Source organism: Rana temporaria, chromosome 5 (genome assembly GCF_905171775.1).
Source record: "Rana temporaria chromosome 5, aRanTem1.1, whole genome shotgun sequence".
Lineage (NCBI taxonomy): Eukaryota > Metazoa > Chordata > Amphibia > Anura > Ranidae > Rana > Rana temporaria.
Genome location: NC_053493.1, coordinates 412,900,946 through 412,913,996, shown reverse-complemented (window position 1 = coordinate 412,913,996; position 13,051 = coordinate 412,900,946). Strand labels below are relative to the sequence as shown.

At 45.8% G+C, this 13,051-nt stretch overlaps 1 protein-coding gene across 1 annotated transcript in view; it reads left to right on the top strand.

The window, feature by feature from the left end:
- NRBP2 (nuclear receptor binding protein 2) overlaps window positions 1-13,051 on the top strand; it is a 177,985-nt gene that overhangs the window by 122,608 nt on the left and 42,326 nt on the right. The window contains exons 8-9 of the mRNA XM_040355086.1: window positions 3,069-3,158; window positions 8,036-8,091. Coding sequence (XP_040211020.1) covers window positions 3,069-3,158; window positions 8,036-8,091 — 146 coding nt within the window. The remainder of the gene's footprint in view (window positions 1-3,068; window positions 3,159-8,035; window positions 8,092-13,051) is intronic.

Here is a 13,051-nt window from a genome sequence, read left to right as displayed (position 1 = left end):
GGGGTGAGTGAGCTCACCATCCATCCCTGTCTGTGAATTCCCCCCCCCCCTCTCCCTATTCTCTCCTGCCTCTGATTGAGTACACAAAGGTGAGTCAGGGTTCTCAGAGCACCCCTTACATTGGAGTTCCCCTTTACACCAGAGGCCACAGCTTTCCCCCTTACATCAGAGTCTTCTCCGTACATCAGAGTTCTCAGCGTTCCCCCTTACATCAGAGTTCCCCTTTACACCAGAGGCCACAGTTTTCCCCCTTACATCAGAGTCTTCTCCGTACATCAGAGTTCTCAGCGTTCCCCCTTACATCAGAGTTCCCCTTTACACCAGAGGCAACAGTGTTCCCCCTTACATCAGAGTCCTCCTGTATATCAGAGTTCCCTGTGTTCCCCCTTAGATCATGGTTTCCAGAGCATCCTTATGTTAGAGCCCCCAGAGTTCCCCTTTACATCAGAGTCTGCAGAGTTCCCCCTTACAGTGAAAGGGAACTCTGCGAGTTCAGATTTAAAAGGGGAACTCTGAGGACTCTGATGTAAAGGGGAACTCTTGGTATTAACTTCATATGATCAGAAATAGTGTTTAATAGCAAAATATATGTATAGGTTATACTATAAAAAAAATTGCAGTGGGCCGCTAAAGTGTTCGGGTTTGACTTGAAGAAAAGGTGGCAACCCTACTTGTAGGCCCAGTGGGTAGACTGGGTCTGCAATTTGCAAGTGGTCCTGGGCTGTCCGTCCCGATGGAGGAAGCCAACCGATGAGGAACCTGTCCAGGGGAATACCGAGCACGAGGCTGGTATTCCGGGAAAGGCCTGTTGTTTCATCGAAGGACACATCGTTCTGAGAGGCGGAATGATGGTCGCCTGTCAGTCTTGAAATCACTAAAGCTGCTTGAAGGAGATCCGGGTGCTAAGCCAAGTTTGAGAAGGATTTCGGACCTAGAATATCTCCACTCTTTGGGAAGGTCTGTGGCAGGGACTTCGCTAAAGCTCCGAGTGACACCCTGGCTGCCAGGCTGGTGAGAGAGGCCTATCTAGGTGCACTGTACCCACCCTGGCTGCCAGGCTGGTGAGAGAGGCCTATCTAGGTGCACTGTACCCACTCTGGCTGCCAGGCTGGTGAGAGAGGCCTATCTAGGTGCACTGTACCCACTCTGGCTGCCAGGCTGGTGAGAGAGGCCTATCTAGGTGCACTGTACCCACTCTGGCTGCCAGGCTGGTGAGAGAGGCCTATCTAGGTGCACTGTACCCACTCTGGCTAGAGTGGCGACGAAAGTTGTCGTTTTAAGCAGGAGTGTTTCCAGTAACCAGTTAACCCGTAATCCGCCATTTCCATTTCTTCTATCCCTTCACCTACAGCAGTGATGGTGAACTTTGGCACCCCAGATGTTTTGGAACTACATTTCCCATGATGCTCAACTACACTGGAGAGTGCATGCACATCATGGGAAATGTAGTTCCAAAACATCTGGGGTGCCAAGGTTCGCCATCACTGCCCTACAACTACTTTTATCATCTTACCCCGTTGTGTAATAAAGCACAGAAAAGACATCGACAGTGTGGACAATGGCCCGGATTCACAAAGCATTTGCGCCGACGTATCTCCAGATACGCCGCGTAAGTGCAAATATGCGCCGTCGTATCTATGCGCCGGACTCAGAAACTAAGATACGCCTGAAAATAGGCTTCATCCTATCTACGTAACTTGCCCACGCCGGCGTAGAGTGGGCGCATATTTACGCTGGACGTATTTGGCGCTCCCGTTGATTTTCTATTCACATATGCAAATGAGGGAGATACGCCGATTCACGAACGTACGTCCGTCCGACGCAGTGCGCGTAAAGTCATACGTCCGGCGTAAAGTTATGCCCCATAAAGGAGGTGTAACTCAGCAGCATCCATGCAAAAGGAACACAAGCCAACGTATTTTACGTAGTTTACGTAGGACGTGAATATGACTAGGCGTAGGTTACGTTCACGCCATAGGCAGTGATCCGACGTATCTTAGGGAGTAGTTCCGACGTGATTCTGAGCATGCGCACTGGAATGCGTCCACGGGGCGGCGCATGCGCCGTTCGTTATACGTATCTGTCTGGCGCTCGGCCCATCATTTGTATGGGGTCACGCCTCATTTGCATGGCTCACGCCCACTTCCACCTACGCCGGCTTGCGCCTGAGAAACCCAGTGCAGTTTTGGGAGGAAGTGCTTTGTGAATTCCATGCTTGCCTCTCTGCGCTGCGTCGGCGTAGCGTAAAGGAGATACGCTACGGCAGCAGTGTCTGTGAATCCGGGCCCTAAATTTTATTTCAGCTCTCATCCAGTACCCTAGACGGCGGTAAGAAAGAGGTAACGTGCCACCCAAATCAAACCAGCAGCTCCTTCGGGGGTAGTGCTACACAAGCCTGTAGAGTCAGTAAGTCACTTGCTGCCATATTGCTTTACTAACAGATTCCCTTTGCAGCCTTAGAAGGCTAGTCAGTGCCAGGATGCCAGGGGGAAGGGAGGGCGCTGCCTAAGAGCAATCTTGGAGATGATGATGGACAGAAATGACCCAGTGTGTGTGTGTGTGTAAACTTTTCAACTTTAAAATATTTACTTATGAAAATCTCTGAGAACTCTTTGATGTGGGCTCCGTCTGCGTTTACTGACCTCCTAACAAGCATAACACAGCAGCGCGTGTAAGCGGGGAAATAAGGACGAGGATGGCGCTGACCACATTCCTGACACAGTGCCCGCCATTGTCCTATTCTGCAACGTTACATAAGGGAGGAAATTCATGAAAGCCGAAACTGATTGTCGGCCCACACGGCTCTGAACAATGAGGAACTGTGCGCTCCTCGCTCGCCAAGTACTCCGGGTAACCTTCCAATGTCCTACAGAGGGCCGCACACAATTTATTCGTCACATTTCTGGTGGATCTGACCGTTTTCTACCCCCCCACCCCCATCCCTGCTATGTGCAATATTTGTTCAAAGAAAAAAAAAAATCTGTTTTCATTCCTCAGCGGCGTGTTTTGTGATTTTTATACGGAACATTTTCAGTTCCTAATTTTAGTCTCTTTATTTATCTTCTCAGAGCTTCCTATGCCAGACCATCTCCGGACTCCGCTGAAGACGCAGAAAGAGGAACATCGAACCATCCATTTCTTCCCTCCAGAGTACGGCTGTAAGAGAAAAGAACAACCATCCCTATACATACCGTGTCCCCTACTACCTACTCCATACCTACTCTATACATACCGTGTCCCCTACTACCTACTCCTTCCCGAGCCTATCCATACCGTGTCCCCTACTACCTACTCCATACCGAGCCTATCCATACCTGTGTCCCCTACTACCTACTCCATACCTACTCTATACATACCGTGTCCCCTACTACCTACTCCATACTGAGCCTATACATACCATGTCCCCTACTACCTACTCCTTCCCGAGCCTATCCATACCGTGTCCCCTACTACCTACTCCATACCAAGCCTATACATACCATGTCCCCTACTACCTACTCCTTCATACATACCGTGTCCCCTACTACCTACTCCTTCATACATACCGTGTCCCCTACTACCTACACCATACCGAGCCTATCCATACCGTGTCCCCTACTACCTACTCCTCCATACATACCGTGTCCCCTACTACCTACTCCATACATACCGTGTCCCCTACTACCTACTCCATACCGAGCCTATACATATCGTGTCCCCTACTACCTACACTATACTGAGCCTATACATACCGTGTCCCCTACTACCTACTCCATACTGAGCCTATACATACCGTATCCCCTACTGCCTACTCCATACTGAGAAGAGTGAATATTCGCGCCAAAAAAATTAAATTAATAAATAAAAATGTAAGATATATAAATCTCAAAAGTGTATAAAAAGCTGCAATCTAAAAAATCTTGGGGGGCAACCCCAATATTCAAGAGTATGTGAAGGAAAAGAAGATGCGCTGATTAAATGAACCAATAAATGTGTGATAAAATTCAATGGATCAACCTCAAATCTCTAATTAAAAAGATAATAAATTATATAATGGTGGGATAGAAGTGAATATATATACAATAATAAATATATAAAAATAAAGTGCCCAAATAAATAAATGAATAAGACTCCTACTGAAGGAGATCAAAACAAATTATTGTGCACAGACAGTCCAAATAATAGTGAAAAGAATTTTGCAGGGTAAGTCCATAGGTCTGTGTAGACTTCCTCCTCCACCAAGGAATGAAAAACAAAACACCGCAAACAAGTGCTCATGGATGGCACCTTACCGCAAAAAGTTGATCTCCTTAACCAGTTCCCGACCCCCGCATGTACATATACGTCCACAATATGGCACGTACAGGCACATGGGCGTACAGGTACGTCCTCGCCTATTAGCGGGTGGGGGGTCCGATCGGGACCCCCCCCCGCTACATGCGGAGGTCGGGTCCGCTCGGGGAGCGATCCGGGACCACGGCGCGGCTATTTGTTTATAGCCGCTCCGTCGCGATCGCTCCCCGGAGCTGAAGAACGGGGAGAGCCGTGTGTAAACACGGCTTCCCCGTGCTTCACTGTGTCGGCGCATCGATCGCGTCATTCCCTTTATAGGGAAGACACGATCGATGACGTCATTCCTACAGCCACACCCCCCAACAGTTGTAAACACATACTAGGTGCACCCTAACTCCTACAGCGCCCCCTGTGGTTAACTCACAAACTGCAACTGTCATTTTCACAATAAAGAATGCAATTTAAATGCATTTTTTGCTGTGAAAATGACAATGGTCCCAAAAATGTGTCAAAATTGTCCGAAGTGTCTGCCATAATGTCGCAGTCATGAAAAAAATCGCTGATCGCCGCCATTAGTAGTAAAAAAAAAAAAATTAATAAAAATGCAATAAAACTATCCCCTATTTTGTAAACGCTATAAATTTTGCGCAAACCAATCGATAAACGCTTATTGCGATTTTTTTTACTAAAAATAGGTAGAAGAATACGTATCGGCCTAAACTGAGGAAAAAAAATGTTTTTATATATGTTTTTGGGGGATATTTATTACAGCAAAAAGTAAAAAATATTGCATTTTTTTCAAAATTGTCGCTCTATTTTTGTTTATAGCGCAAAAAATAAAAACCGCAGAGGTGATCAAATACCACCAAAAGAAAGCTCTATTTGTGGGGAAAAAAGGACGCCAATTTTGTTTGGGAGCCACGTCGCACGACCGCGCAATTGTCTGTTAAAGCGACACAGTCCCGAACTGTAAAAACCCCTTGGGTCTTTAGGCAGCAATATGGTCCGGGGCTTAAGTGGTTAAAGCGGGGGTTCACCCTTAGAGGGCACTTTTTCCCCTTAGCTTCCTGCTCGTTTTCTCTAGGGGAATCGGCTATTTGTATTAAAATATGTGCAGTACTTACCCGTTTTCGAGCTGCATCTTCTTCCGTCGCTTCCGGGTATGGGCTTCGGGAGCGGGCGTTCCTTCTTGATTGACAGTCTTCCGAGAGGCTTCCGACGGTCGCATCCATCGCGTCACGATTTTCCGAAAGAAGCCGAACGTCGGTGCGCAGGCGCAGTATAGAGCCGCACCGACGTTCGGCTTCTTTCGGCTACGAGTGACGCGATGGATGCGACCGTCGGAAGCCTCTCGGAAGAATGTCAATCAAGAAGGAACGCCCGCTCCCGAAGACCCATACCCGGAAGCGACGGAAGAAGATGCAGCTCGAAAACGGGTAAGTACAGCTCATATTTTACTACAAATAGCCGATTCCCCTAGACCGAACGAGCAGGAACCTTATGGGAGAATTTTTTTTTTTTCATAAATGGGTGAACTCCCGCTTTAATCAAAAGGAGATCGCAATAAGCATAGGTTTGTGTAACATCAAAATCCTCTTATGTTGATATCAGCAGATCCAGCATCCAGCCTCACATGAAATAAGCCAAAAGGAGAAATCGCCATAGTATAATAACATTTATTGAAAACAAAAGCTAAAAGACAGGCAACGCCAAATGGCCCCTTACTTGTAAGGTGCCTTAGCCCGGCACTGAGGCTGGTCTGCGTTGGATGATTAGGGGAAGAGAGATCCACGCTCTTCCCCTAATCATCCAACGCAGACCAGCCTCAGTGCCGGGCTAAGGCACCTTACAAGTAAGGGGCCATTTGGCGTTGCCTGTCTTTTAGCTTTTGTTTTCAATAAACGTTATTATACTATGGCGATTTCTCCTTTTGGCTTATTTCATGTGAGGCTGGATGCTGGATCTGCTGATATCAACATAAGAGGATTTTGATGTTACACAAACCTATGCTTATTGCGATCTCCTTTTGATTAAGGAGATCAACTTTTTGCGGTAAGGTGCCATCCATGAGCACTTGTTTGCGGTGTTTTGTTTTTCATTCCTTGGTGGAGGAGGAAGTCTACACAGACCTATGGACTTACCCTGCAAAATTCTTTTCACTATTATTTGGACTGTCTGTGCACAATAATTTGTTTTGATCTCCTTCAGTAGGAGTCTTATTCATTTATTTATTTGGGCACTTTATTTTTATATATTTATTATTGTATATATATTCACTTCTATCCCACCATTATATAATTTATTATCTTTTTAATTAGAGATTTGAGGTTGATCCATTGAATTTTATCACACATTTATTGGTTCATTTAATCAGCGCATCTTCTTTTCCTTCACATACTCAATACTGAGCCTATACATACCGTGTCCCCTACTGCCTACTACCTACTTCTCCATACATACCGTGTCCCCTACTACCTACTCCATACTGAGCCTATACATACCGTGTCCCCTACTACCTACTCCATACCGAGCCTATCCATACCGTGTCCCCTACTACCTACACCATACCTACTCCATACATACCGTGTCCCCTACTACCTACTCCATACCGAGCCTATACATACCGTGTCCCCTACTACCTACTCCATACTGAGCCTATCCATACCGTGTCCCCTACTACCTACTCCTCCATACATACCGTGTCCCCTACTACCTACTCCATACTGAGCCTATACATACCGTGTCCCCTACTACCTACTCCATACCGAGCCTATACATACCGTGTCCCCTACTACCTACTCCATACTGAGCCTATACATACCGTGTCCCTTACTACCTACACCATACCAAGCCTATCCATACCGTGTCCCTTACTACCTACACCATACCGAGCCTATACATACCGTGTCCCCTACTACCTACACTATACCGTGCCTATACATACCGTGTCCCCTACTACCTACTCCATACTGAGCCAATACATACCGTGTCCCCTACTACCTACTCCATACCGAGCCTATACATACTGTGTCCCCTACTACCTACTCCATACCGAGCCTATCCATACCGTGTCCCCTACTACCTACACTATACCGTGCCTATACATACCGTGTCCCCTACTACCTACTCCTCCATACATACCGTGTCCCCTACTACCTACACCATACTGAGCCTATACATACCGTGTCCCCTACTACCTACTCCATACTGAGCCTATACATACCATGTCCCCTACTGCCTACTCCATACCGAGCCTATCTATACCGTGTCCCCTACTACCTACTCCATACCAAGCCTATCCATACCATGTCACCCTCCATACACGGCACCGTACTTATCATATATACTACTGCCTGCTCCTACCACCCCTCCATACATATTACCATACATACCATATATACTACTACTACCTGCTTCTATCACCCCTCCATACACAGTACTCTACATACCATATATACTACTGCCTGCTCCTACCACCCCTCCATACATATTACCATACATACCATATATACTACTACTACCTGCTTCTATCACCCCTCCATACACAGCACTCTACATACCATATATACTACTGCCTGCTCCTACCACCCTCCATACATAGCACCATACGTATCATATATACTACTGCCTCCTCCTACCACCCTCCATACATGGCACCCATCTTTCAGCCAGTCATTTCTATTAAGTTATGTCATTTCAGTATTCTTTTGGGCCTGCCTATCCCTGTTTGCTCCTCTCTGATGATTCCCATCTTCCCCCCCAGCTATAGAAGAGTGTACCGCTGTGGATATCTTCTCTTTCGGGATGTGTGCTCTTGAGGTGAGTCCTCTTTTGTCTGCAGATCTCACAGAACATCATAAGGTTCTCAAAAAAATTCAAAAAGGCGGAAAAAACATTGTGCATACATTTCTAGAAGGATCTGCCTGTGCTTAGTCTGCACTGGTCTGATCACCATCCTCGAGTCCCAAAAAGCAGGTTTATAAGTGGCAACCTCTACTTCTCAGATGTCCCTCATTTGGCCAGTGCCAAGGCCGGCGGTGTCTGATAGGGTGACCACATTTCCAAACTACCATTCAGGGACACCCCTCCCTTCCCAAAAATCAGCTTGTGCTGTAACGAATCACAGCACAGTGATTGGACACAAGAGGAGGGATTTATGATTTCTCCAATCACAAGCAGGGGTCAGAATTGTGCTCCTCCAGGCATTCCCAGCCAGGACAAGTACTGTCAGTGAGTAAAGCGGTGATGTGGCGGCTTTTTTTGGGGCCATCAGATTGTGCCCGGGACAGACCTGCAAAATGCGGGACTGTCCCGGGCAATCCGAGACACGTGGTCACCCTAGTGTCTGAACATATGGAAATTACTGTCCAGGTCACCGAATGCCTATGTCTGAGTTGCCTCAATTCCCGAGGCACTGGTCATGTTTTACCATCACAGGACATATAGGCCTATTTTATTCTCTAAAGGCCAAGTACTACAACAAAAGTTGTTTCATTGATACTATAGGGGAAAGTACAATGTATTATCTGCCAGCGCTCATTTTGCGTTATTGCTGCAGTGTTAACCTTAACCGCTTCCCGACCGCCGCATGTAGATATACGTCGGCAGAATGGCACGTACAGGCACATTGGCGTACCTGTACGTCCCTGCCTTTCCGCGGGTCGGGGGTCCGATCGGGACCCCCCCCCCCCCGCTACATGCGGCAGTCGGATTCCCGCGGGGAGCGATCCGGGACGACGGCGCGGCTATTCCTTTATAGCCGCTCCGTCGCGATCGCTCCCCGGAGCTGAAGAACGGGGAGAGCCGTATGTAAACACAGCTTCCCCGTGCTTCACTATGGCGCTGCATCGATAGAGTGATCCCTTTTATAGGGAAACTCGATCGATGACATCAGTCCTACAGCCACACCCCCTTACAATTGTAAACACACACTCCTAACTCCTACATCGCCCCCTGTGGTTAACTCCCAAACTGCAACTGTCATTTTCACAATAAACAATGCAATTTAAATGCATTTTTTGCTGTGAAAATGACAATTGTCCCAAAAATGTGTCAAAATTGTCCGAAGTGTCCGCCATAATGTCGCAGTCACGAAAAAAATCGCTGATCCCCGCAATTGGTAGTAAAAAAAAAAAAATTATAAAAATGCAATAAAACTATCCCCTATTTTGTAAACGCTATAAATTTTGCGCAAACCAACCGATAAACGATTATTGCGATTTTTTTTACCAAAAATAGGTAGAAGAATACGTATCGGCCTAAACTGAGGAAAAAAAAAATTATATATGTTTTTGGGGGATATTTATTGTAGCAAAAAGTAAAAAATATTGAATTTTTTTCAAAATTATCGATCTATTTCTGTTTATAGCGCAAAAAAAAAAAACCGCAGAGGTGATCAAATACCACCAAAAGAAAGCTCTATTTGTGGGGAAAAAAGGACGCCAATTTTGTTGGGGAGCTACGTCGCACGACCGCGCAATTGTCTGTTAAAGCGACGCAGTGCCGAATTGTAAAAACCCCTTGGGTCATTTAGCAGCATATTGGTCCGGTCCTTAAGTGGTTAAAAGACAAATGTACTTTGGTGCAGCCTTCCTGATAAAATACTTATCTTGCAGTGATCCCCATTGTGATGCTTCAAAGGCCCCCTATAGCTATCAGTTTAGTGTTACGGAGGAGGTCCTGAGTTAGAATTATTGCTCTCGCTCCAGCGTGTGCGGCATGCGTTTACGTTCGTTCGCGCTATGTCGGGGTGGGTTCAAATTTTTTTGGGGGGGGGGATTTTATGTGCTTGGGTATAATTCTCATTTTGCTATATATATATATATAGATAGAGATATATAAATATATATATATATATATATATATATATATATATATATATATATATATATATATATATATATATATATATATATATACATATATATATATATATATATATATATATATATATATATATAAAGGATATATATATATATATATATATATATATATACAGTAAAACCTTGGTTTGAGAGTAACTTGGTTTGAGAGTGTTTTTCAAGACAAACTAAATCTTTTAATACATTTTGCCTTGATATACAAGCGATGTCTTGATATAAGAGTAGCGTCATGTCACCACTGAGTATAACAAAAGAAGAGAGGCGCCTCTAAGTGTAGCAATATGGTTACATTTAAAGAAAGCTACAACATTTAGCAACTTATTGCTACACTTCGAGGTGCCTCTCTTCTCTTTTATACCCTGTAAAAAAAATGCTTTGATATACAAGTGCTTTGGATTACAAGCATGTTTCTGGAACGATATATGCTCGCAAACCAAGGTTTTACTGTGTGTGTGTATATGTATGTATATATATATATATATATATATATATATATATAAAAATGTAACCACTTAACAACCGCCCTATAGACGAAATACGTCTACAAGGCGGTTGCTTAACTCTGGGAGGGCGTCAATGTACGTCCTCCCAGAATCGCGCTCCCGCGCGCCCTGTGGGGCGCGCACACGGGAGTCTCCGTGACCGCCGGGTCCTCCGGGCCCGGCTGATCACGGATCAAGGTAAATCGCCGCTGATAGCTGATACTCCGCAATACTCCGCAATACCCCGCAATACCCCGCAATACCCCGCAATACCCCACAATACTCCGCAATACCCTGCAATACCCCACAATACTCCGCAATACCCCACAATACTCCGCAATACCCCACAATACTCCGCAATACCCCACAATACTCTGCAATACCCCACAATACCCTGCAATACCCCACAATACCCTGCAACGTCGTCTATGGGGGATTTTTAAGTAGCAAAGTTTGGCGCCATTCCACAAGCGTGTGCAATTTTGAAGGGTGACATGTTGGGTATCTATTTACTCGGCGTAACTTCATCTTTCACATTTATGCAAAAGAATGAAGAAAAAATACTAAATTTGCCAAATTTTATAACAGAAACAAAGAAAAATTATTTTTTTTTACAGAATTTTCAGTCTTTTTTCTCTTATAGCGCAAAAAATAAAAAACCCAACGGTGATTAAATGCCACCAAAAGAAAGCTCTATTTGTGTGAAAAAAAGGACGAAAATTTCATTTGGGTACAGTGTTGTATGACTGAGTAATTGTCATTCAAATTGTGAGAGCACCGAAAGCTGAAAATTGGTCTGGTTATTAAGGGGGTTTACGTGCCCAGTGGTCAAGTGGTTAAGTCCCCTATGTGATGTTTTTTGGTGACAGGTTCTCTTTATTGAGATATGCAGGGTCTAAATATTTTCATGCGTTGGTGCCATGACGCATGCGTTTACGTTCGTGCACATGTATATGTTGGGTTTGCTGGGGGGGGGGGGGCTCAAAAATTTGGGGAGGATTTTATGTGCTTTGGTGTAACTTTATCCTTTTTGTAAAAACATTGAATGGCTGCGGGGGGAATAGAAATTGTTTGTTGATCCTCTCCCTGTGTTATTGGCTCACGGGAAGAGTTCCGGGATCTTTGGGATGAACACGTGATCCTCTATCACGGTTGGGAATGTTGGCACATTGGGACCTCCTGCACCGCTCCGCAGATCTCACCGGCCAGCGCCGAGTGTGGATGGGAGCCCACGTCTCATTTTCCAGACCTTTTTTGGCATAAACAAAAACTTTCCGAATTCAGCCCACACATTCCGTTCATGTGATTATTTCTGGATGTAACATTTTTTTATTTTTTGTTTCATCAGGACTTCTCACATTGTGTTCAGTAATATCACACTTCGTTACATTGTATCATTTCACATGTTCAGCACATTACCTGCTGGTAACTTTCATCCCTCCATCCCATAGAAAAATGGGAAAACAACGGGCTGCCTCAACGCAGTGCACACTTAGGCTGCATTCACACCTGAGCATTTTGTCGCCTGAAGCGCGACGCTCAAAAACGCTAGAGGGGAAAAAATACATCATTCCCTATGGAGATGGTTCACATCTCCACTCCAAATGCCTGAAGCCGAACGCCTGAAGCTTAAACAAGTTCCGGACCCTTTTTTTGTTGCGCGCAGGCCCATCGCTAAAGGACAGGCAAAACAAACAATTGCTTGGGGCCCCGAGCTGTCCTGGGGCCCCCAACATCCCCTTCCCAGGCTGTAGCGTGGCCGAGCTCCTCTTCCTGCCTCCTGGAGTCCTGTCAGTCTGACCAGGTACTGCGCGTGGTAAGGGAGATTCAGTTTCCTGTCCCCGGCCGGACTGACAGGAAGTGCACACTGAGTGCGCACTTCCTTTCAGTCCGGCCGGGAACACATGAAACTGAATCTCCTGTACCGCACGGTACCCGGCCCGGGCACTATCTGATTGGGAACTGGGGACCCATAATGATAGAACACCGGACTGACAGGAGGAAGAGAAGCTCGGCCACACTACAGCGACAGCCTACAGGGAAGAAGGGGAGGTTAGAATAGAAAAACATAGGGACCGGGGGGGGGCTGAGTAAGAACATGGGTGTAAAAAAATTGTTAATCGCTAACGTAGGCTTTGCGTGTGGGGGGGGGGGTGGGTGATTGGGGGCCCCCATTTTGCTTGGGGCCCCAAATTCATTCAAACGGCCCTGGACGCGCGTATCGGGCAGTTTGGGCGCTTTTGATCGTTTCCATTTCCCATAGAAAGTAATGGAAACGCTCGATTAAAGCGACTAGCGCGACAACGAGTGTTTGCTACGGGTGTTTTGTCGCTTTAATCAATAGAACATTTCACCCAGGCATAAGATAAAAAAAAATCTACCAACATAGCAAGAGTGATGAAAAGATGATAATTT